This window comes from Macrobrachium nipponense, chromosome 20, assembly GCF_015104395.2.
Source record: "Macrobrachium nipponense isolate FS-2020 chromosome 20, ASM1510439v2, whole genome shotgun sequence".
Taxonomy (NCBI): domain Eukaryota; kingdom Metazoa; phylum Arthropoda; class Malacostraca; order Decapoda; family Palaemonidae; genus Macrobrachium; species Macrobrachium nipponense.
The window spans coordinates 35,528,349-35,555,848 of NC_061089.1; the positions used below are offsets into that span (position 1 = coordinate 35,528,349).

General features: G+C 36.6%; 1 protein-coding gene across 6 annotated transcripts in view; it reads right to left on the minus strand.

Annotated features, from left to right (window-relative positions):
- LOC135224836 (uncharacterized) overlaps positions 1-27,500 on the minus strand; it is a 634,596-nt gene that overhangs the window by 253,029 nt on the left and 354,067 nt on the right. For all 6 annotated transcript variants that reach the window (XM_064264186.1, XM_064264191.1, XM_064264167.1 and 3 more), the window contains one exon: positions 177-257. In XM_064264186.1, the coding sequence (XP_064120256.1) occupies positions 177-243 (67 nt within the window). In that variant the 5' untranslated portion in view covers positions 244-257. The remainder of the gene's footprint in view (positions 1-176; positions 258-27,500) is intronic.

The window sequence follows — 27,500 nt, forward strand, 5'->3', positions numbered from 1 at the left end:
AGTTACAAATTATTAAAAGGATTAATGCGCTGGTCAATAAAGACTTGGAAAATTTCCAGCACAAAATACACCAACTAAAACAAGAAATCTGTTGTACAGACTTCCCCTCCATCAGCAAAGAGGCAAATAAACAAAACGATCAGAAACATGAAAAATCAAGATACGAAATTATTTACCTGACGCCGTTGCGACGAGGGCCAGAATGGTTACCAAGGAAACCAGTACCGGCGGCGGTGACATCATTATCGTCACCACGTCTGGAAAAAAAAGGATAAAATGTAGTTACATATTTTCTTTATTAAAGCTCCAGTGAGTAAACAATTATACTTAAAAATAGGAACTGAATATAATAATAATAATAATAATAATAACAATAATAATAATAATAATAATAATATCAGCTGGAATAACAAATATAAAAGTAGTAACAATACTGCAATAGTAGTAATAGTACCGATAAGCACAATAAAAGTTACATTCATTGCCACGTAGAATCCCGCTAATAATCACGGGCTAACAATACCTCATGAACAAAAGTATACTGTAATTATACATGTTATTATCAAAATAGAGATAAAAGCCCACACAAACAACATGCCTTCGTTAACAATGATGCAGGCCCTTTACCATCACAGTAACCTACTAAAAGCGCCAAAAGGAAAAAAAAATTCAGGTCGCAAACACTGTTAAAGAGAAAAGCACAATATTGCAGCGCCAGTCTGCAGACTTCATCTCTCTACTCATGATGGCAGAATGGAGCTGCGTACCTCGCCACATATCTCAGACAAAAAAACAAACACGAATCTATAATTGCACACAATCATGAACGATTGTAACTCTTGAGTCTTCAGTCATCAATAAACTAGTCATTGCAAAACAGACAAATCTATAACCATACTTTAAACATTACAAATTCTCATATATACACACACAAAAATAATTTCTGCCGAAAATAAGGAGTCTAGAATCGGCAATAACCTGTCTTCGCAAAACAGATACACTTACTATCACTGATGAACTTTTTCCATAAAAAGAACGAGACTATTACCGCGCAAAAATCTTAAAATAATAAAAAAAATAAAAACGAAGTTAAACTGGTATACGAATCGTTCTTCCAAGACAACATGAGTCTACAATTACCCATAAAAGCGTTTCAGAAAATAAACGCGAGCAGACAACTATCCAAATAAAGTTTTGTGCTTTAACGCTAGACTCCAAAGCACGCTGCAAACCATTTCAACCGAAGCTAAGTAATTAGTTGGGATCAATGTAACAGATCCATAACCAAATTTTAAAATATCATTTTTGAAAGATAGCGAAATATCGACAGAAACATTTGGGAAAGAATGTGTATAGCAAGGTCAAGGCCGCGAATTTAATTCTTTGTTAAAACAGGAACATTATGACTGTAGGAGTATCTATTGTCTGTGTATGTATATATGAGAGAGAGAGAGAGAGAGAGAGAGAGCAGCATCTACCTTGCATCTAGGGTGGTTTGAGAGCGAGACAAGAAATAAAACACTACCGGTGAAACTATTCATGAAACATATTCTCTCTCTCTCTCTCTCTCTCTCTCTCTCTCTCTCTCTCTCTCTCTCTCTCTCTCTCTCTCGAAAAAGAAAAGTCCTGATCGAAAGGTCCGATATATTTTCCCTACCCAAACAATCCAGTGACTCGTATTACAGTGTTGGCGGAAGTGTGCCATCAGAAAAGAAACGTGATCTGACGCTGTTACAATCTGTTGTAAACCCCTAATGCTTGGGTTTAGTTACCGTGTTTGTCATTAATTTCACCGCTTATGACAAACTTTTAAACCAATGACTACTCATAAACTTGTTTTTATAATGAGGCAAACTCTTCTAATTACGACTGGAGCCTGGTCTCTCCTGAGTTTGTGATTTGCTTGTGAATACCGTCTGGCTATGATGCTAGTTCTTGTCCTTGTGACTCAACTTTGCAATGCTGTTCAACGATACCGCTTGAAGAATTGCAATACAGAGGAAATGAATGAGGAGAGACAAAAGATGTAGCCTGAATGAAAATATATGAAAAATGCTATCCATTACGAGGACAGCAACCACAGAGATTACCCACACATATAAATGTACCAGTGTATGTAAGTGTAAAAATGAGCACACATACATATATCAATTGTTCAAATTTGATATATGTATTAGTTTTATAAATATTTGACACTGACGGAAGCTATATAGGCCAAGGTTTGATTTTCTGGCATGGTAGACCACTGGGCAACGTTTTGTAAAATCCCATTACCATGTAAGCAGCACTTGTTTGAAGTCTCCCCATAAACAGACAAAAACGTTTGCGTGCGCGTGTGTGTGTGTGTGTGTGTGTGTGTGCAAATATGTGTGTATATATATACATATATAAATATATATATATATATATAATCACTTAAAAATTCCACTTTGGTGTTTCGGTGTTTATTCTGACGTTAAATGAATTTGATATTAAACACCTGTAGCTTAGTGCCCCTGAATAAATAAATACATTAAATACTTAAATAAACAAATAAAATAAAATAATAATATATATAATGCATTTATAAATAAATATATATATATAAATTGTATATGTACAACTTGATAGCAAAAATGGGGAAAGCTATGAAAACGTGAAGGGCAAAATTTGAATATCATGTAGCAGTTCCCTCCATTTCTCTAGAGTAATGCCTTGACAAATATTTCATGCGGAGCGGCCTCGCCCCTGATCAATCATGAAAGAGCTTTATACCTCGGGACACCGTTATGTGCTTTTCAAAAGGGAACGATTTCTTTTTCCGGGCCAAATACAAACTAAAAAAAATATATTATAAAAAAAAAAACATAAATACGTTCTGTAGCTCTATACCTTGGGTCGTGTATTTCAGAGGTAGGGACAGACTATCATTCAAGTTTTATTTATGAAATACTGACGTACCCATATACAGTATATTTTAAGAATTCTTTCATTTATAGCGAACCACTAAAGCAATCCTGTGTTACAGGGTAACATGTATCCATTTTCTTAAATTAAAGCAGTCACACATTCTTCAAAAAAAAAATCATAATTTGCTAAAACCTATTTTATTAAGTCCAAACTTACCACCAATGTAATGAGCATTTTAAAGGCTACATGAATAATAAGAGAATTACAGAGTATATAGGAAAGATTTATCAACTACAGTTTTATTGTTAGGGTTTGCATACCAATTACGAACAGAAACTACGACCCTTGGTCCAATACTAGTACTAATAAAATAATAACTATATGGAGATTTACTTTTTTAGTACATTAATCTCTATGACATAAAATTACTTCATTCACAATTACTTAACCTACAAAACTTGCCAAAAAAGTTGCAGATTACCCAACTGAAACATAATCACAGCAACGACATTGATTGATATGAAATGTGTGTATTTTTCTCATGCATTTTTCTTCTTTTCTTAATATCAGAAGTTTTATCTTATGGGGCCTGGCGTTTAATTTTAAGTCTCGAAGTTTCCATAATATTTTTGCTGTTTTCTTGTTATGTATTTAATTTTCTAATGGAAAGACCAGAGAATTCGTGAAGGCAATGTAATGTTATTTAAAATCTAATTTGTCTTAAGCTTGATTTCTCAATAGTTATTTTTAATACCAGTAAAGAAGGCTAATTTCCATGGAAATCTGCGTTTTTGCTTTTTCAAAAACCAACATATTCCTCTAGTGTTGATTTTACTAACTTTTTCTCTATTTTTCCCAATTCTACCAGTCATATAATAAAAGTATCTTTCATAAGAGCTTTCCTCTTCGAAACTGAATTCAATGCACCACTTTTACTATCTCACAAATTTTTATACACAATGACAATGAAGCTCTAAATATTATTAAGCTTCTTAATAAAAACTTCTGACCCATCTTTATTTTACAAATATCCCCTGGTAATATTAAGCTTATATTTACTCACACACACACACACACACACACACACACACACTAGCAGAATACCCCAATTTGCAAATAATAAAAAGTAGTTATAAACAGACTAAATTCATTACGACCAAAGTTCCTTGCCAGTTACAAACCACCGTATTTAATATATCAAGAGTTAAAACTCTCATCTTATCTCTGCGCTTTAAGTAAAAACTTGGGTTCAAACGACATATCGGCTTCAACAGTCGATTATGCGTGCCAAACATGATGCCTCTATCTCACAGTTCAAAAACAACGGCCATGGTTAAATTCTTATTTGACATTTAAACTCCAGTTGCGCATCGCCATTTTTTAGAGGATTATGAGGGATAAATATGAAGATCCATGACCTCTTAATGACCTCGATCTTGATCCTGTCCCCACTCTGGGCATCGGCATTTGTGGAATATCTACGCTAAATAAAAAAGCTTCTATTCTGCATAACTCAAATTTACTAGTCAAAGTCAAATACAATAATCGACATGTGCACCATTTGGGAAAAGTGGGCCAACCACTATTTATATATATATATATATATATATATATATTATATATATAATATATATATATATATATATACACACCACTATATATATATATATATATATATATATATATATATATATATATATATATGAGTCATATCACATTACCGTGATTCATATACATACATCGAGCAACAAATTAATATCTAATTCGCTCTACTTCAGAATTAATATATTTTCATATTTGTTTAACCAAAGGGGAATATTTAGTCGATAATAGATTTGTCGGCTCAAATACATATAATATATATATATATATATATATACATATATATATATATAAATATATATCATATCACATTACCGTGATTCATATACATACATCGAGCTACAAATGTCCTTTAATATCTAATTCGCTCTACCTCGGAATTAATATATTTTCTTATATGTTTAACCAAAGGGGAATTTTTAGTCGATAATAGATTTGTCGGCTCAAATCTCTTACCGACTAAAAAAATTCTCCTTCGGTTAAACATATAGGAAAATATATTAATTCCGAGGTAGAGCGAATTAGATATTAAAGGACATTTGTAGCTCGATATATATATATATATATATATATATATATATATATATATATATATATATATATATATGAGACCTCCAGAAGGTGCTAACATTTCGGTTCTCAGCAAGTGAGAGTAGTAACGGAATACGCCAAAATGCTAGTCCTCGGTTGGGAATCGAACAGTGCTCTTTTCCTTATCATTTGACCTCACATGTACATTACATTTAAGATTTTGTTTCTTTTTCCCTCCACCACTGCACAAAGATTTCCCCCCAACGCAATGCTTCTGAAAGGATTGGGGTCCGCACGAGAGCGACACGGGAACTTTCTTCCTGCAGTTCACAAACTCGGAGGCGCAGCCATAATAATGCTGAATAACCAATTGCAAACACGTAGTCACAACTTCACCGAATGAGAGCGACGACGAAATTTAATAAGGACCCAACGAGTTATCAGATAATGCCAACACAGAAATTTCGTCTTGCATTTGCGTGCTTGGGCGTGCGCAATAACAGATTGAAAAATATTTTTGCTTTAGCAGAAATTCTTGAGGGAAATCATCGTATAGCCACAACTACAAATGCATTAAGATGTACCGTACAAAATCTAGCAATGCAAATCATATTCTTTCTTTCAGAATATGTGCAAAAATATCTATAAAAAATCTAAAGAAATAAAATCTATAAAGGAATAATTTCGGAATAATTATAAAACAAAACATTAGTTTGAAAGACCTCTATTAAACTTCGAGTAATTAGAATCAACGAATTAACATATATATAAATTTCAATAACACTACTATTACACTGCGTCAGTATGACTGAAAAGGCAAGGGCATTCAGGGCACATAATGTATTTTTAGCAGATATGCTTCGAGAAATTACAGTAGCTTTCTAGTACGCGACTGAGGGAACTGATACGCGAAAAAAAGCTTAAAATCCGATCAGACCAACTTGAGGTAATTGCATTCACAATTAAAACTTGAGAGAAAATGAGGAAAGCCTCGAGTCGACTCTTCAAAACCATTCAGCGCGATCGGATTCAATCAAAACAGAAATACCTTCCTCTATTGTAAAAGGTTGATCAAAGCGTGTTTTTGAAGCCGCATACGATTCCCTTCGACCCGAATGTAGGTCAGCTAAAACACACACAAGAGCCGAGAAGCGAATCGGGACACCAGGATGAAAGGGGCATCGGATTTCGTTCGAACGGCTCTCAATTCGATTTCCCACTTGAAGACAAGTGCATTGAATTAACCGATCTTTATCTATTATATTTTTCTGCTCACTCGAATGCTCCTTTGTCTTAAGATTAGCTTCCTGTTAAAATGACTAGTCCTTCTTCAAGTGCCGTTCCGTATATAATTTTGTGTGTGTGTGTGTGCGCGCAGAGAGAGAGAGAGAGAGAGAGAGAGGAGAGAGAGAGAGAGAGAGAGAAGAATAGAGAGAGGAGAATAGAGAGAGAGAGAGAGAGAGAGAGAATCGATTTCTTTTATCGTCCAGTCAAAATATTAGTTTCCTGTTAAAATTCCGGTTATTTCTCGCAACATTTATGTAACCGTATACAGTCTTCAACGTGGAAAGATCAGCGTATCAACAAGCGCTCTCGAATCTAAATTTCCTTTCCAGTCTATATCTTTCCTCCTTTTTTTCTTCTACATACGTAAAGCCACGAGCAGGAAAGGTTAATGCACCGCAAACTCTTTCAAACAAATAGCAATGCCCGGCATTCCATTTCTTCCCATCGCATTAAACGTCCCAGACGACGGTCTTTTTATGGGACCCTAATTGCATTCCCCTTTTACCATCGCTCGCTCTGTTTTGTGGTAATTAGCGATGGCGTCTGCCAACTAACGGAATAGAATGACCCCAGGGAAAGCCTCTCAATTCATAACAAGCGACAAGACGGCGACAGAGAATGAGTCGTCCCTGGAGGAACATAATAAGAGTTTTCTACGGCGTCAGTTTCTCTCCCAGGATCATATTTATACAGTGATGTTCGTTTTTAAGTTTTTAGTGACAACTGTTATTTAGTAAAAGGATGATCGGATCGTGCGTCTAATCATTCACGTTTCAATTTTACCCAAGCTTGCGTCAACTCGATTTGGGGTAAGTGGCATAGGTGAGAATGAGGCCCAACAGCAAAACAGTAAATAGTGACAGTCCTCCACCTTCAAATAACCAGTACCACTTTCATTCCGTTGTGAGTGAGCTAATACCGCCGCCTTCTCTGCAATTTAGGATGTTTATTTAAGGAATCTAGCTTAAAAAATGGAATAGCACCTTCATATTTTTCAAGTTTAAAAGTACCAGAACTTCTGAATATATTTACAAGTTTATTACTCCTTTCCATTTCATTAATATGAGCCAAATGACACCAGGATGCTGAAACTGAAAACAACATACAATGTCACGAACAAATTACTTTTTACATGAAAGCACTGAAAGACATCAAATCCTACCGTCACCTTAGATCAAGATAAACAATAGATTTGTGTATACTCTTGCAAGGTCATAAATCATGACGATGGGGAACAATAAAATATCTCTCTCTCTCTCTCTCTCTCTCTCTCTCTCTCTCTCTCTCTCTCTCTCTCTCTCTCTCTCTCTCTCTCTCTCTCTCTCCAATTTGCTCTGCTCTGTGAGGATCTCAATAACACTGTTGGATTTCACGGAATCTTGACCAAACCTCATATATTATAACCTAAATTAGGGAATTTCTAATTCTTATTTAGTACCTAAAATTTAAACAAAGACTGCTAATTATTAACTCACTACTTGATACTTAAGCTGTAAGCTTGAAATCTTTCGGTTTTACCTTGTATAATGGAGAAACTAATCGGAGTTAATGGAAAGTGTGTTGCTGGCCTTCTCTTATTCAGTAATGACAGACCTGCCACTTGAAATAGGTTTCAATAACTGATAAAACCCGAAAGAACGAAGCAAGTTCCACAATCTAAGAACATAAGTCGGATTTTATCCGCACGACGTGACATATTCACTGGGACTAACCGACACAAAGAAGCTGATAAAATTAAAATAAACACATATTTCCATTAGAAAAGTTTTCTCGATTAGGTGATGCGTCTGAACTTCCATAAATGACTGGCATTCACCGGAATATTTCCATCTTTTGTTCATATATTTTACGTACGGCTTCATTTGCACAAAAACGTTAGTTACCAAGATGAAATCAACTTGGCATACCCTCGAATACCGTGCCCCTTTCAAAAAAACCATAATTTATCTCTTAAATAAAAGACTTAATTCCCGCTGGTGTTAGATATATATTTGACTGGAGCCAGCATCTTAAGACAAAGCAGTTGATCACACTGCCTCATCAGCAGTTCCAAGTGATCATTCGTACTTTTATTCAAAATCTCTCTTTATGTCAACCTAATATTATGGAGTACTTGAAAAATATGGCAATTCCTATCTTCGTCAGGACAATCATTTTCACTTTTTTTGAGCTTTGAATAGTGTCAACTTCCATAGAGTGGTTGCCCCATTCATCTTTCCCGTGTGTCCAATGGGCTTGGGTAGAAGAGGGCACTAGGATGCCAGTCCCACTGGCCTCTTGAATAAAAAAAAAAACCAAAGGTCAAACAGCAGCACGCCTTCAAGAAGAAAGAATCCAACTATTACATCTGACCGCAGATAATCCCACGAAACTCCTTCCGGTTACTTATCATTTCCCTACAACCCGGACCACCAATACTGCCCACCCAAACATGTCCCCCACCAAGGACCCCGGAATTTACCCACGACCAAAACATCTCCCAGCGCACTCAGGCGCAGATACCAAGCGATAACAGCTTCTTTGGTGCCTTATCGCCATGGCTGAGTTGTTGCCTGTCCCAAGTCTCGAACCACGATGGACTCTGCAATTTATCTCGAGGCTTTCATCTAGGACCCACCTGGGTCTGACTGCCCTCGCTTATCTCCTCCCTCCGAGGGACGAAGAATACGGGCGATATGCGGCCACCAGGGTTGGTGTGGACAGATCGGAATGGTCACTGGCACTAATAACACTGTTGCTGTGTCATCATCTGTGACTTGAGCATAAAACAAATATAAATATATACTGCGCATGAACGTGTAATATTTATTCGTTAATCCATCATGCACACACACAGATAGAGGGATGGAATATGATGTACGGTTTCGTTCCAATAATAGAGTAAGGGGGACCTAGTCGCCCCCCCGGCTTTTTTTTTTTTTTATCATATAGCAGCATCCATTTCGGAGAACCAATGATAACTCACATCTATCACTTTTTCTCCCAATACTCTATGTCGTTGTCCTAGCTACAAGGACCTACGAAATAAAAGTTTACTTCTTGGGACAGGCTTTAAAGATATGCTTCCATACCGATCCTACAAAGGCTGTGAGCCATGGGTGCTACCACTAAATTACAAGGAGAGAGAGAGAGAGAGAGAGAGAGAGAGAGAGAGAGAGAGAGAGAGAGAGAGAGAGAGAGAGAGAGAATGCAACGTCTATTTTGAAGGGAAGGAAGATTCTTCCTCACTCGGTGCTATTTTCACCGGGAAAGGTCTCGTTGAATATTTGACAGTCAAATCATCGAAAAGACTAATCAAAGATTGAAGGCAGTGAATAACGTGAACCTCGCCTCCTTCCTTTCTAATCTTCGGGAGGGTAATAATTCATTTAGCACCATACGGAGTTATGACGATCAGGCACGATGGCAGAACGAGACTGAAGATTATTTATTCATTCAGCGGGATCTGTTCCATGTCTAGAGAGAAGGGGGAAAACAATAGATCGAATCTGAATTCCAAAAATGGAACCGGAATGACTCTAATTTCAATCTTCGATACTTTCTATATTATTACGGTATCAAATTGGTAAACGAAAAATACCTCACTAAAACATGCATTTGATGAAAACTAAAATTTAAAATTTCGAATTACCTCTCATTACAAGCTTAAGTACATAAAAGACAAATACTTCAACTGATATAAAGACATTAATCCCTCAAAACGAGTTAAGATAATCTCAGTAATTACAACGTACTGAATCATATTAAGTGTACTCGAACTGTCATTCAAAGATTTACCGGCATACTCTAAAAACCAGTTTGTCCGACAACGGGAAATGCGATCGAGCCCCGTGGATGTAGAAAAGAAAAAGCCTTCAATCCTTTCTTTTCTCTGATCGCGCATGAAATATACTAATCCCCTTTTAATAATCTTCACCTAAAGAAGATTACAATAACATGTTCTGGGTATATGTTATAAATAATTACAAATACATCCAGAGGTTTTTGTACCAAACTTTGATTTATATTCTCATTTTCAATATTAAAATTGCATGTGAATACGTGGTAAACTAGGGGAAAAAATCAAACAGTAAGAAACGAGATCTTGAGAGTTCACTGCGTATAAACGTTGCACATACATGTGTATAAATATATTTTTGTCCACACACTATATACATACACACCTCTCTCTCTCTCTCTCTCTCTCTCTCTCTCTCTCTCTCTCTCTCTCTCTCTCTCTCTCTCTCTATATATATATATATATATATATATATATATAAACACATACATACAGATACACATAATGTATATATATGCATACATACATGCATATATATACATTATATATATACATATTATATATCATATATGTATATAAAAGCCGCACAAGTAAAGACTGAATCTCTGCTTCTCGCAACCGAGACAAATACAGCGGTTCATAAGTACACAAGCAAGGGAGCTTATGGACAAATGACTATTTACATATCGAATAAAAATCACCCCCAAAAAACTAGAGTGAGCATCCACTGATCACAATGAAGTTCGAGTGCCACCTGAATGAGTCACAGAATCGCCTTGGTTATAAAGAATTTATCTGAAAGGCACTTCTATTCAAACCAGGGAAAGAATCTAACTGGTTTATGCTACACCCAATTAGGCAGAAGGTTCACAACGAAGCTAAGTAACGTCTTAAGAAACTGGTTGGGTCGCTAATTATGATAACATTAGAACCGGTTGGTTTCAGAACAGGTAGCTTACACAAAAGATTTCATACTCATCAGGGCACAAAAGTCTAATGGCACTTAAACTGATATCTCATAAGTGAATAAGTTGAATAGGCCTATACTTAGACAAATAAGAATCCAGTAGTCCAGAGGATCAACGTTCTGCTGATGAGATGTGTTACGGGATGAATGCGGCATTTACTGGTGTCCGGTTCCTCTCCGAAGGCTCCTACTCGCCAGTTATTCTTGGCTGGTAGAAGCTATCAACCCACTCGCTTTATTAATAAAATCCGAGGATGATTACGTCTACAAATGACGAAAGCACTTCTCCCTACGATGCCATTATAACGAAAAATTACCTTCATAAACAGACAAATTTGGAGCGCAGGTACATAAAACGGAAATAGCCGTCGTTAGAATTGTGTAAACATTTTCCCTCGGAGGACTTAAATGATAAACAAATACCGTTTAGTAGGTGGTAATAAAATGTGCTTAACATATTCTCTCACCACCGTCCTGCTATAAACACCATAGTATAAATAAACGACTTAGCTCCACAACCGACAATATTTACACAACCTTTCTCTCTCTCTCTCTCTCTCTCTCTCTCTCTCTCTCTCTCTCTCTCTCTCTCTCTCATACAAAGCAGAGCAGCGACGAGAAATCTTTACACCGCATGTATTCCGTTAGGTGTTAAGGATATTAGTTTTTATCAGGACATGATAAGTAGTAGGAGATATATCGTGAAAAAGTAGCGTTAAATAGAAAATATAAATAAAAAATATTATCAAATATTCAGTGCAGCAGACCTCCCACAATCACAATCGCACTCTCTCTCTCTCTCTCTCTCTCTCTCTCTCTCTCTCTCTCTCTCTCTCTCTCTCTCTCTATCGTTTGTGTATGTATGAATATATATATATATATATATATATATATATATATATATATATATATATAAAAGTATGCATGTATGTGCATATGAAAGAAGACACGAGAAACAATTAAACGAGAATTATGAGTTTTATGAGTTTCTTGTGTGCGCGGTTTACGTGTGTAAGCTAAAAATAAACGTGCGTTTTTCCAAAGGAAACAATCAAAGTTCTATTTTAATTTCTATTTTAACAAGACACCGCACATACACACACACACACACACACACACACACACACACACACAATACAATGTCCAGCTAAACATTCATTGAAGTTTCTTCTTTCTCTTGTTAGGTATAATACTCCTTACCGGGTCAGGTTAAGAGAACTGATGTACAATACACCACCATTCATACATGTATGAATATGTGCAATACACATTCATATATGTATGTATATATATAAAATGTGTGTCACTTCCAGCATTTAATTATATACATATATATATATATATGTATATATATATATATATGTATGTATGTATATATAATATATATATTATATAGGTGTGTGTGTGTAGTACTGTGTACATATACACAAACAGGCGCGCGCACACACACACACACACACACACACACACACACACACACACACACACACACACATATATATATATATATATATAATATATATATATATATAGGTATATATATATAATACACTATGTGCGCGCGTGTGGCTATAATTAGCACAATGACAAAACACAGTGGAAAACCATTAAGATAAAAAAAATTATGATACAAAAAGGTAATTGAATCTTGAGCAACGCGAATGACTTGACAAAGCACAGCTGTGGATTTCCCACGATGCTGATTGATTGGTTAAACGCAAGAAAGAACCTATTTCCTAACTTCCCAGGGTGCGTGGGATGATATTATGCTGTCACATATGCACTTATTACTATAACTTCACTAAGATGAGGGTCTCCACTGATTAGGAAAATGTTACATCAGGATTTCAAAATCTCTAACAAAGACGACTCGTGATGGAGAGGAACACTGAACGTGGGTATAGATTACCCAGAGTAGGTGACGTCATTCGTGTTCCCTCCTCTTCCCCACAAGCCAGCGCGCTGGGACTCAGTATAGCTTCAGTCTACCCTATGGGTTTATAGGGGGAAGTCGCGTCGCTCCAATCCTCTGCCTGGATTTTGCGCTACAGACGTGTTCGGGTACCGTTTACCCACGTTCAGTGATAAGAGTATATAGAAAAAACTGGCACAGCTGCAGGTGCTGGACCATCGGCAGCCGAGATGAGGAACCCTATGGTCCGTTGCACGAAGTGTGACTCCAAGGCAGACAAAAAGACACGTTTCAGGTGTCACAGCTGCCGCCAACCTGTTTGCCCGAGCCACTACTTCCCCTACTGCTGTGATTGCATATAAGGCTGAGGTAGGTAATATATATAAAACTAAGATTTTGAGTGATAATGTGTGATAAAGTATAAAAAGAAATATAATAAACACATTATATTCCACAATTTGTCATTTCTGGTGCACTAAAAAAAGGGTGTTTTTCCTACTCTCTTCCCTACAGTTCCCGCATCCCCCGTGCCTTGATGACCCCCTGGGATGAGAGCCTGACATCCTTGGAAGCGTGTGGGAGCATCTGAGCGATTTTTTGGGGAGGGTTTTTTTTTGCTAATTTTTTGCAAAAACATTCAAATTTTTTCACTTTTTTACATTCCTTTCTTTTTGCTTTTTAATTCAAGTTTCTGAAAGTAAGTATTCTAATTTAATAGTTTCATTACTAGGTAATAGGGTTATATTTAGTGTGTAAGGGATAGGATTAATAAATTTGCATATTTACTATTTTTCTTTAATTTTCCAAAATCGGGTATAAACTACCCACGTTCAGTGGCCGTGTAACAGGGAAATGGGTTCAGTGTTCCAGGGTTAATTAAAATATATTTTTATGTTAGTATTTTTACTTGTTGTGTGTGTATTGTACCTGTTTTGTGTTGACTTTAAATCATGATAAAATTAGTGCTTTTGTTTTTTTATTTATTCTAATGTCTTATACTGTTCATTTAATCGTTTTCGTCGTCCTTCAACTTCTTCGTAAACTTTGAGAATGGCATCACGAAACGTAAACGTCGAAAAGTCACGAAAATTAACGTGTTACGAGTGCCATCTGCTTTCAAATTCATCAAACTATTATTACCATTATTTTCAACCACACCTACTAACCAGATCTTTCCAGAATGTGACAGAAAACCACCTTACGGCCCCCAATTATGACCATGACATTGACCGATTTTCGCGGTCACGAGGTCAAAAAAAAGGCAAAAGAGTAGAGGAAAACTGAATAGAAATAACAAAATGTTATAAAGTTATCACGAGTTCACGAAAAGGCCTAAGAGTAAAAACTGAATCGAAATATCAAAATGTTATAGAATTACAAAGATAAAACTACAAGTGACGGCTTGTTTGACATTCAACGACTTTCTTCCCTGCACTAAATTAATATATATTCCCTGCACTAAGTTAATATGAATATCAAGAGACTGATTTCATATGTTCTTCAGAAATTTCGCACCACTGTACTGAAAGTGATACTTTCATAAAAGATTTCAAATATCTGTTAAATCTTGATATAATTACACTTCAGTAATTTGTTATAATTATTAGTGAAATTCGAAATACATCGTCAAATGTCATATTACGACCAGAGTTAATCTCGCATATTAGCGTTATTTTCCTATATTCACAAGCAAAAATATTTACTCATAATTTCGGAATTATATATGCGACACTATTGTTTTGCATGGTAGTTTATAAATTTTCAGGATCAACTATTATTATTATTATTATTATTATTATTATTATTAATTATTATGATTATTATTAATTGATTATTACTTGTATTATTTTTTTTTTTTTTTTTTTTTTGGGGGGGGAGGGGAGGGGAGGGGGGTCTATCACAGTCCTCCAATTCGACTGGGTGGTATTTATAGTGTGGGGTTCCAGGTTGTATCCTGCCTCCTTAGGAGTCCATCACTTTCCCTACTATGTGCGCCGTTTCTAGGATCACACTCTTCTGCATGAGTCCTGGAGCTACTTCGGCCTCTAGTTTTTCCAGATTCCTTTTCAAGGATCTTGGTATCGTGCCTAGTGTTCCTATGATTATGGGTACAATTTCCAATGGCATATCCCATATCCTTCTTACTTCTATTTTCAGGTCTAAATACGTATCCATTTTTTCCTTTTCTTTCTCTTCAACTCTGGTGTCCCATGGTATTGCGACATCAATGAGGGATACTTTCTTCTTGATTTTGTCAATCAACGTCACGTCTGGTCTATTTGCACGTATCACCCTATCTGTTCTGATACCATAGTCCCAGAGGATCTATGCCTGATCGTTTTCTATCACACCTTCAGGTTGGTGCTCTTACCACTTATTACTGCAAGGTAGCTGGTGTTTCTTGCACAGGCTCCAGTGGAAGGCTTTTGCCACTGAATCATGCCTCTTTTTGTACTGGTTCTGTGCAAGTGCCGGACATTCGCTTGCTATGTGGTTAATGGTTTCATTTTTCGTATTGCACTTCCTACATATGGGAGAGATGTTATTTCCATCTATCGTTCTTTGAACATATCTGGTTATTAGGGCCTGATCTTGAGCCGCTGTTATCATTCCTTCAGTTTCCTTCTTGAGTTCTCCCCTCAGAAGCCATTGCCACGTATCATCGCTGGCTAGTTCTTTAGTCTGTCTTATGTATTGTCCGTGCATTGGTTTGTTGTGCCATTCCTCTGTACTGCTTGTCCTTCTCCTGTCTCTGTATATTTCTGGGTCTTCGTCTACTTTTATCAGTATTCTTCCCATGCACTCTTGAGCCACTCGTCTTCACTGATTTTCATATATTACCCCAGTGCTCTGTTCACGATGTTGACGCAGTCCTCTATGCTTAGTAGTCCCCTCCCTCCTTCCTTTGGTGTTATGTATAGTCTTTCCGTATTTGCTCTTGGGTGTAGTGCTTTGTGTACTGTCATATGTTTCCTCGTTTTCTGGTCTATGCTGCGAAGTTCTGCCTTCGTCCATTCCACTGTATCTGATTACTGGCACTGCCCATGTGTTTATCATCATCATCATCATCATCATCATCTTCATTATTATTGGGGAGTAGACCCTCTCTCAAAAATGTCTTGTTGAAAATGATTGCTGCTTCATTCCAGATCTTCTCTATTTTCCTTATCAAGGATTTTTCGGTGCTTGCCACTTTGAGCAACACCGAAAAATCCTTGATAAGGAAAATAGAGAAGACTCTATATAAAATCAAAGGAACTGAAGCAGCAATCCTTTTCAACAAGACACATTATTATTATTATTATTATTATTATATTATTAAAATTATTATTATTATTCAAAATACGCAAACATTTATTTCAAACCAGGTAAAATGTCCATTATCCTGATAAGTAATTTCTACATAATACAGTGAAAAGCAGATAAACAGGCCTTCTAAATAAATCATTAAATATAATTCTCAATTATAATTCTCAATAACTCCCTGTTGCACGTAATATCCTTTTTAGTGAATAAATAAGAGGTATTATCTGATACACAGGTGTATTAGCAAATATGTTTATCAGCAATTTCCTGGGTCTTCTCTGCGCATTATTGGCTTTAGTTAAGATACATTCGCATAACAAGCCAGCAGAAACACCAAGCCTGTATGTCATCAATATAAATAATATGGTATACCAGTACAACGGCTTTGATTACTACCGAATGAAGACAACTTTTCACCAGGAAGTTTACATTTCCTTCCCGCTCCTAAACTGTATCCTCTTCTTGACACTTAAATGACAATTGAATAAATATTTCAATCAAAAGATAAATTAGCGCGTTACTGAAATACTGAAAATTTGGTACCTTGCATTTCATAACTCCAACTGGGAACAAAGCAAGCAGATCAACTTTTTACAAATACTGATTGAAACTTATAAGCTGTTGCCTATAAAAAAATAATAATAATAAATCAAACAAAACCAACGAATCTAATTACCTTTCATCACAACACGTATCAAGAAAAAAAATCCAATAAAAAGGAAAGATGGCCAAACACATACAAACATATATACCTCTCTTCGTAACAGACACGACAGCAACGGAAAGGATTCCGAAACATCGCCCGACAGAAAAAAGCTAAAAAGAAAAGGAATAAAGCTTAACGCAAAACAAGAGGTTGTTAAGTGACACCCTAGTTACTAGCGAGTTATCTTGTAGCAATGCCTCCTTGGAAAATATTCGAGATAACGGCCTCTTTGAAGCCGAGCCGAAACGACCCCTCACTAATCACGAAAACGATGATCGGCCTGATAAGGCTGTTACTAACAAACACGCGAGGAAGGGGAGACTGCGACTCGAAAAAAAGGTGAAAACACGTGCACATGTGTGTGTCGGAATGAATGGATGGAAATGATCGACAACTTTTCAAAAGGTATACACGGCACAGTTCCCCTCCCAGAGAGAGAGAGAGAGAGAGAGAGAGAGAGAGAGAGAGAGAGAGAGAGAGAGAGGATAAAGCGAGTCAGCGAGTCAATACACGATTATTCATTAACTGAAACAATTATTCATTAAGAGAAAGAGAGAAAAACAGATTTTGCACCATGATGTTCTTAGAAATAGACTTTTACAGCGGATTTCATTTTATCTAAATGATGAGAGAGAGAGAGAGAGAGAGAGAGAGAGAGATTGCAGATGTGATAAAAATGCATAAGGAATTCATAAAAGCGAGAAAAACGCCGGGGGACACGTATTCATCAATGCTCAGAGGCAGACTACATATCACTGGTGTGTATCTAGGGGCCAGTCCCCAACAGAGAGAGAGAGAGAGAGAGAGAGAGAGAGAGAGAGAGAGAGAGAGAGAGAGAGAGAGAATCTTCCGGCTCGACCTCGTACGCTGAGCAATACGCCAATTAAACAGCAGTCGTTTTCATCTGGGTGACTAAAATACGACAAACATCGGACACTATAAGAGCATGAAACCCTTTGATGAAGCACAATCAATGGTGGAAAAACTGGCAGCGCAAATAAAGATGGGTATAATTAGCGGCATTCTTTCGAAAGAAGCATTAAATGGTAAGGCCAGCTTTGTTCCTGGCCAGGGAAAATAAATCAAGAGCTGCAAATGGTCGAGAAATTCAATGATCATGTGTTACAGTTCCTCAAAAGTGGTGAATTCATTTGTTCAAAAACGAATAATAGCATTAACTAAATATTTAATGATGTAAAACACACGTACGCGTGCGCAAGTAAGTGGCCTGCATTTTAGAGAATCTTTTAACGTCTTTTACAATCCCGTTAGATAATGCACACAGAAAGAGGCATATGAATGAACATGAACGTGTTCACATATACATAGGGATGTGTATTTGTGTGAGCGAAAGCACGTTTGCATAGCATTTATAATTACATCACTTCTGGAAGCTCTTAGTGCATATTTACTGTCAACCACTTCAAGTCAATGCATGCTATCTAACAGTGCACTGTCAATAAACCCAAGCAATTATAATTGAACACGGGTACTATAGCCAGCTCAAAGTGCTAATATAGTTACAGAAAAGGATGCTAAAATATGTTAGAGCAGGTACTTTTACTATTCAGCTGGACAATTTAGGATGTAACGGTACCTGTTGCCACCTTTTATAATATAATAGTATTCTCTTACATTAATCTTTTAAAAATCTTTTTGAGATCAAATTATTTCTTGGTAATCGTCAAATCCCGGCATACAAATGGACATTTTGAACAAGTTTGGATGACACCTATCTCAAGCTACGCGGGCGAGCTCACTCTTGTAAATAAAACAACACAAAATCGAGAGAAATTAGCCTACAATAATGGAAAAGCGACTGTAGACACGCTCAGCATCCAATCTCAAAGTAATGACGATCATATTACGCATCAACTCCTATATCAACATTTCTCTCCCGACATCCTAACCTACAAACGTTTGTACTTTTTTACTTGTTAGTTGTCCCACTCGGCTACTTCCACATCAAGCCCCACTTTACCCAAAACCTACATCGTGTGTTCTTTCTACTTACAAGGTTCCTTCCTGTTTAGAAAAAAAAAAATTAAAAAAAGTAAGTTCTCTCTACCTATGAATCTGCCTACATTTTTCATCCCATTCCTTTCCTTGATGCGAGATCGTTTTGGTCATTTCCTTTTCTTTTATCGTCTTTTTTTTCATAATCCCAAATGTTGGCATCCTTTCCATTTCCCTTCCCTAGGATAAGCCCCTTCGCTGTCCTCTGTTCCCATTTGCCTTTAATCCGCCAATTTGTCTTTCCCGCCTTCCCCTGCCCAACTTCTGCCAACCACTAACCCCCTCCAACCTTTACGGTTCTCTCTGCATTAGAGTAACCTCTATTCATCTAACATTTAACTCTCCAGTTGACTCCTGATTACATCTCCTTCCCTCTAATCCATTCCCCATTCTTACTTTGCCCCTTATTTCCAGGTGTTCCAAATACAGAGAGAGAGAGAGAGAGAGAGAGAGAGAGAGAGAGAGAGAGTTTAAAAAATGGAATGCAATCACACGAACATGAGAAAGAGACGAAGAGTTGACGGGGGGAAGAGGGGGCGGGGGGGGGGGGGGAAGGAGAACCCTGTCCATCAGTAACTGTAATTGTAATGCGATCCCGCTATTACTTAGGCCAACCAACGCATTACTTCCCCTCCTCAAAACCCAAGACACTTCCTTGCACTCTATCCTTAACGGGGGAGAAGGGAGAGAATTGCCGCAATCGAAAACAATACGTCTTTCCTAGTCCGCACTAGGGTATAAATTTCTCCTTGGATTAAAATGTTTGTAACAAAACAAAAAAAATAAAAAATAAAAAAATAGAAAATAAAAAAAATAAAAAAGCAGACGTGCATGAATAATCTGGAATACTGACAATGAAATATATATATATATATATATATATATATATATATATATATATATATATATATATAGAGAGAGAGAGAGAGAGAGAGAGAGAGAGAGAGAGAGAGATAGATAGATATAGATAGATATATAGATATATAATATACAGATCTATATATATCTATTATCTATATCTATCTATCTATCTATCTATCTATATATATATATATATATATATATATATATATATATATATATATATATATATATATTTGACTGAAGTCAGGATTTTTTGTCCATGTCCGATACCACTTCCGAAGTAAATTTTTATTCAACAATGTTTACAGTTACCTTTGAGGGAAATTTAAATCTAAGTGATTTCACATAAAAACAGAATTAAAGAGCGAGTGAATCCCAGATGTCTCCCGATATTCTGACAAAATGGACAAAGGTACGAATCCACAAATTATAAACTTTCCCGCCGTGCTGTGAAATAAAACTTCATACTCACAACCACAAAAAAAGGAAAAAAAAAATAATACTAGAACTTTGTTGAGTGCATAAATGGCATTTGCCTCCCATGCATAACTTTGGCCGTAACTCTCATCAAGAAGAGATTTTTCGAATAAATTACGAGAGGGGAGTTGCCGAGGTATTTTCTCTTACCACCTTCAATCATATTAACACTTACAAGTAGCTGAGGGAGCTTTATGGCTACAGTTGAATGACGTCTCGGAAATATTTTCCGGTCAAATCCAATTGTAAGTTTAGGTCTGTAGTTTAAAAAAAATCACAATACAACCTAGAAATAAAACTTACTTAGAAAGGAAAAGTAAATCTGAATGAAAAACCCAAATGCTTACCTTCTGGAAATTGCTAACCTCAATATTGTATGATTCGAGCAGTTTTGTTTCCCTCCCCCCGTAATCCTTAGAATAATCTCACACCTTCCCTGATTCCTATAACTTCCGACAACACTAGTCTAGAAATAGGGGAGAGAGGGAACGGATATTAGGTGATATTCAAAATGAAAATTTCCCTTGTTTGCCAAAGCTTACAAAGGCGTTCTTTTCCAAGGACTGGCAAATTTATTAGATTTCCCTGTTCTGTTCTGTTCTTTCCCAATGGCAGAAAAGGGCTGAAACTCTTAGACATGTTCTTCTCCTTAATGCTGCCAAAGGTCTGACCTCTATGAACTGTTCTTTCATCGGAGGTTGCCAAAGATTAAAGCTACTAGAACTACTATTCTCCCTAATGCCGAATGTTTAAGCTATCGCAGCTATTCTTTTAGAGAGAACATTGGTCTTCGACCAAAGTTGCCAAATGTTTCAGCTAACATATGTTCTTTTCCAAGGTTTTGGACAAGCCCAAGAACTCAGGCACCAGCACTACACGGACAATTAATTACAGGCACTTCGTGTACGAAGATAAACAAAGTATTAAAGAAGAAAAAATCCCCAACACCTCTGTGTACCCACTAACGAACAAGCACTGTTTCCGCTCCACCCCAACTTAAAAAAAAAATAAATAAAAAAAAGACTCCTCCCTCAATTACCAGGTAATGATATATACACATCAATCTCAAAACTCTCCTAGTTTAACGAGAAAGGATAAGATAAAGAAAAAAGTTACCATGCTAGAGGGTCGGAAAACCTCCAGATTTTGATGTAATTGGCGGAAAATCTTTATCCAAACAGAATGTCACAACCTCTCTCTCTCTCTCTCTCTCTCTCTCTCTCTCTCTCTCTCTCCTGAAAGGTAGACGTGACAAATGCCTAATCACAGGGCTTAATATAAAGGAGTGATTTAGTCGTGTTTCACTGTTTGGAAAAAATATTACATCTTCATTTTTCATTTGTTTTATTCTCCCCTTCTTCTTCTTCTTCTCTCTCTCACAAAAAGAGTGTAATTATTCCGAAGTTATCCTACACTCTCTCTCTCTCTCTCTCTCTCTCTCTGTCTGTGTATTCATTCTTAGGTGCCACTTAGAGCCCTCCATCGTGTCTGCCCTCCCTCCCCTCAAAGCGCTCATTACAGACAATTTGCGTTCCAGGAGCGCCTAACGCTATAGAATTACATAAGAAACAAGAGGGGAGAAATAGTCTAGCGTTATTTACAAAAGCGTTCGATCGCATGATTATTAAGAACCGTAAAATTACATCCTCTCATTAATATGGACAAATTTTCGTTCCACAGACTCTATTAGGAGATGGTCTTAACTATTACGCAATTCATTATGATCATTTTAGCGTGGTTATTACTTATGCCAAAATGTTTATAAATTACATTTCCTTTTTTAAATAGAAAGCATAGGTTTTTGAGCATGTTAACGCAATGTTTATATTCAATGTCTATATTACAGGTAAAAGAATAGTTATGTGTTTATGTTTAGTTGAGAGCCTACTTATATTTTACATATAACCCAACGGCGTGAACAATATGAGGTTTAATCTTAACTAAACCTACGAGAAAAAAAATAAAACCGAAGATAAATCTAACCCGCTTCCCTCTAAAAATATCATGTGATTACTTATGGAAACGGTACAAGACATTGCCAATAATAAATCTGAGATAGAACAGAAATAAAACTATGGTTGCAATTTGAAACTGATCAGTAATAAAAGAAAATATATAACCACATCTTAAAACATGCCATTTAAATACTGGCAACTACAAAGCCGTGGTGTACATGGATGAAAAGAAAATACGGAAACCAATACACGTGGCCATCCAACATACACAAATATATATATATATATATATATATATATATATATATATATATATATATATGTGTGTGTGTGTGTGTGTGTGTGTGTGTATCTACTACATCGCCAACACCCTTACACGTATGTACGTATGTGCGTGTATGCATATATGTATGTATGTATACACACACACACACACACACACACACACACACACACATATATATATATATATATATATATATATATATATATATATATATATGGGTAAACAAAATCATGCACATAAACATGAGTAAATTTACAACCATATACAAAGCATCAGCAAAGCACAGCGGTTAATGATCCCGGAAGTCACAAAGACCAAAATCTATTGTTATCAAGTTGTTGGCAGTCCTGAAGACCATTTGTTAAGATTTTGTTCTTAGTTTTGCACAAACGTCTCCTCTGAACAGAAGGGTCTTTCAACATCTCACCACACTGGAAACAAACTTTCAATCTCTTAAATGTCTTAATGTGTTTCACATGATATACTACAATGAAAGGGAAATAAAAACTACAATAAAATTACAATAAAATGGAAATAAATTATATATATTATAATTCAAAATAAGAATTTCCTTTGCATCAACTTGTACGTATATCTTCATTATACAAAATGGTGCAAAAATCATGCATAGCTATAAATGTCAAATGATCAAATATGTTTCTTTCCGTAAGAACAGCGACTACAAAAAAAGGGAGGAGGGGTCAGATATACATGGTGTAACCAAAAATTAAATCTTAGCAAGTTTAGATTTCTGAAGCGATAGCAGACTTGTTCATTACAACATAAGATAATAAACACTGAAAACTGAGGAAGAACGATGTAGAAGATACACCGAGTAAAATATCATATTCATTGTTTTATTACTATCTTGGAAAAATAATACGACTACAAAGAAAACTTGATATATAACAGCGGTAACCTTTTTTTCCTGAGAGCAACCGCCTGAAAACTTTCTTCTAAGCTACTACTACTTCCACAACACCACCACCGACAACATAAACGCCTTAGTTATCGATAAATACTTACTAGACTCACAGAAAATAAAGTAATTACTGAAACGTTAAAATTTTTGTAAAATGAGGTAAAGAAAATTTCCACATCCTCACTCGTAATCTACACCCGCCGGCTCTACAAAGATTTCTAGCGGCTTTCGCTCTAGACAGAGGAATAAACTTAACGTGACTTCTGAGAATAATAACAAAGAAATCTCTTTATTGGTATTACTTCTTGTTATTGGTATTAATTAAAAAAACAGAAAACAACTTTTTTCCATTCGGTAAACCTAGACAAACCAAATTCAGATTCTCTCATTTTGAGAGAGAGAGAGAGAGAGAGAGAGAGAGAGAGAGAGAGAGAGAGAGAGAGAGCACCAAAAAAGGAAAATGACAAGAAAGCTTATATATAAGAAAAGCGATATCAGCGAGGGGACGCCATCCTTGCAGGACAACTATGGTGGAAATCTTTGGAAAACGGGCGAAAGGTGCCTTTTAGAGTTATTAAAAGCCACCAGACACCTTACCTGCGGCCCCTCACCCACCGTCCTGTCGCTGACAGGTTCTAAAACATTGTTTACTAGTGCCTGAGCAGATTAACGTTTGCAGAGAAAAAGTTAATCTAGAGATGCATTTGTGGGGAGTGGGACTGATTACTTCCTTAAAAACTACAGGATGAAAACGACTCCACAACACCTAATTACTAAAAACAACTAATTACTTCTGACATCCGCGTAGAATAAATATGAAACCTCCCAGACGAGAGAGAGAGAGAGAGAGAGAGAGAGAGCCTGACTTTGCAACGTTAAAAAAGCGCTCGATCTTTTCGCACCCGGCATTTATTTCTTTGCGATTCTTGTATTGTAGGTAAGTCAGAACTCAGTTCTTGTTGGCGCTATGGACTGGACATTACATAGGTGAGGACGGTATGGTTATGATGCGCTGACGCTGTATTGAAGTTTTTGGGAACTAGCGAAGCAATGAACGTTCCCGTCTACAGAAACCCTCCGAAGTCACCACCCGCTATTGAAACGTGCTATTATTAATTTAAAACCCTCAGTTTCCCGAATCCGACACTGAAGAATTTAGATAATTTTCACTATACACCGAATAAAGGGACTAACATCCAAGACAAAGTTGTAGTTAACCTTATAAGTAAAAGTAAAACATTTTATTATAGTACCTAATTTCCAGAATACAGTAGGTATGAAACTGCTGCACAACAGGGCCAATACGAGTTGAATGAATGCCATGGTACGAAAGTCCTTGTAAAATTTGCTATTTACTAAGGAAAAACAGGAAGACGTCTGGAGGTATGCGTACAGCATGGTCGCCAGTTAACTGGGAGAATTAAGAAATGATTTGCATAGAGAATATGCATGCAGCCTATAGGAAGTCTGTTTAGGTGCATGTATTGACATAAGGAAATGTAAGGAATGCAATTAACCTTTTCCGATGGAAGAGAGGTTTGTGAATTTAAAAACTGATGAACTGTAACCGTTGGCAGCATGTATATGCCTCTATATCCCGAAACTGATGTTGTGGCCCTTCCGTATTCTTCCTGCCAATTAGTAACAGAAAGAAGGCCCTTCAAAAGACTCAAGTCCCCGGTCACTCTGGCGATCTCAATGGATGAGGCAGTACAAGGTCGTTAATCTGCCCTGATGCTGCATCCCCTCCAATTCTCTCCGAGGCAACGCAGGGGGCTGTCCCCATCGATGTAACGGGTCGTCCAAAAGTTTCAAGGGTCCTATTAGAGGAGGGAAGTGTAGTTCGTCGGTCGAAACGTCTGACACTTAAAGAAGCTACTCAACTACTGCAACAAGATGTACCCATAAAAGGTCAGCTAAGAATTATCATTTACTATTGGAAATTTTACATTTTTATAATATTCTATGTTTGAAGTTCTTTATAATGCTTTGTAGCTTCCTCAAATCTTCTCTCAATCGAAAAAGTTTATCGATAAGAACTTTTAAACAATCCTGCTTTTAATCAATTTACAATTCACTTTAAAGCATAATACCATCTAGTTATATTACTGTGGTCTCACTGACATTAAAACTCTATACTATGGCGAGTGTATACACAATATTATTATTAGATTATTATATTATTTATCATTATTATTATCACCATCATCATTATTATTATTATTAATTATTATTATATTATTATTATTAATATTAGTAGTAGTAGTAGTAGTAGTAGTAGTAGATAGTAGTAGTAGTGGTAGTAGTAGTACAAAACATAAATATCCGCTTAAATCATAATTATCAATACATATATATATATATATATATATATATATATATATATATATATATATATATAAATAGATAAATGCCACGAAGGAAAAATAAACGAAGGAGTCTGCAAGATCTTTCGACTTAAAAGTCCTTTACTGAAGTAAAGGACTTTTATCACGTTCCTAACTTTCGTGATTCAGTTATCATATATATATATATATATATATATATATATATATATATATATATATATATATATATATATATGTATATATCAGATATTCATCAAGCATTTGCCCGTCCCATCCAGATGCGACAGAGGTCAAAACAACTCCCATTCAATCCATCAACCATCAGTCCCTCGCAGCCGCTTTTCCCATTCTAACTTTGAGATAAAATATCGCATCCTCAATCTTTTGCTAATCATTTCGGAGGCTGGGAACTGCAAAGAGCCTTCCGCTTCGTTTGCCGGACAATAACAGTCTTCCTGGCCCCTAATATGCAGGCCATTAGCGCTTATACCCACAAGGTCAAAATGGGAATCTGCCAGAAGAGTGGGTGGATGAAAACTAGGGGACAGGAGCAAAAATTATATGAAATGTGTAAAGGAATATCATATGCATGTAAGAATGTATAAAGAAATATAATACATGTGTATATGCATACATATATACAATACACACACACACATATATATATATATAGTATATATATATATAGTCTTAATATCTATAATCTATATATATATATCGTATAATATATTATATATTATATATATAAAGTTATATATATAGAGAGAGAGAGAGATTGAGACGAGAGAGAGAGAGAGAGAGAGAGGTATGTGTATGTATAAATAGGTAGATATGGATATTATAGACGGATAGATAGATAGAGCGCGTGATAAAATAAGCAAACAAGGCAGAAAACCTCAGGACGTCTGCAGCCTCCAAAACCACAATAAACTTCACGGGAGGCCTAAAAACAAAATAAGGAAAAAGTCGCGTCACAATGGAGGCTAACATGTCTGTATGGCCCCGGGGGAAAATCAGATAAAACGATAAAAGGAAAATCTAATAGGCCTTGCGTCTTCCCGAACAACAATTCACTCACAAAAACCACTTCTAATAAGGGCCATAAAAGAGGTTTTTAGCTTCCCTTCATTTAGTTCCAACGGGACTTCTTTTGTCACTGGTAACTCTGTTTCTGATGCTTCCAATCCCCACCCGGGCCGGGCCCGTCCCCACCCAGCCCCACATCCGATTCTTTCCTTAAAATCAACCCCCGACAACAAAACCAATCTTCCCGAATCAGCCGAAACGGCCAAACGAATGCTACTTGAAAGGCCACCAATCAATAACTGATATAAATCGATTACGACACAAAGGAAGAACCATCTGGAGTAGACAAGTGCTGCTGCCGCTGCTGCTGCGGCGGCGGCAGCGGCGGCGGCGGAGGAGGAGGAGCCTCAGGGAGACGGAGGCGGCGATAGGGGGATGTAGGGAGGAAAATCGAGGGAGATGTGAGTGGATGAAGGAAACAGGCGGGATAAAAGAAAAACGAGAGAGAAGGGGAGACGAAATCATGGGGGATATGCACGGAAGAACAGGAAATAAGAGGGATTAAGATGGAAGACAGAGAACGGGAGGGAGGGTGGGGGCGGGAATACGACAGAAGGGAGCGACGGGA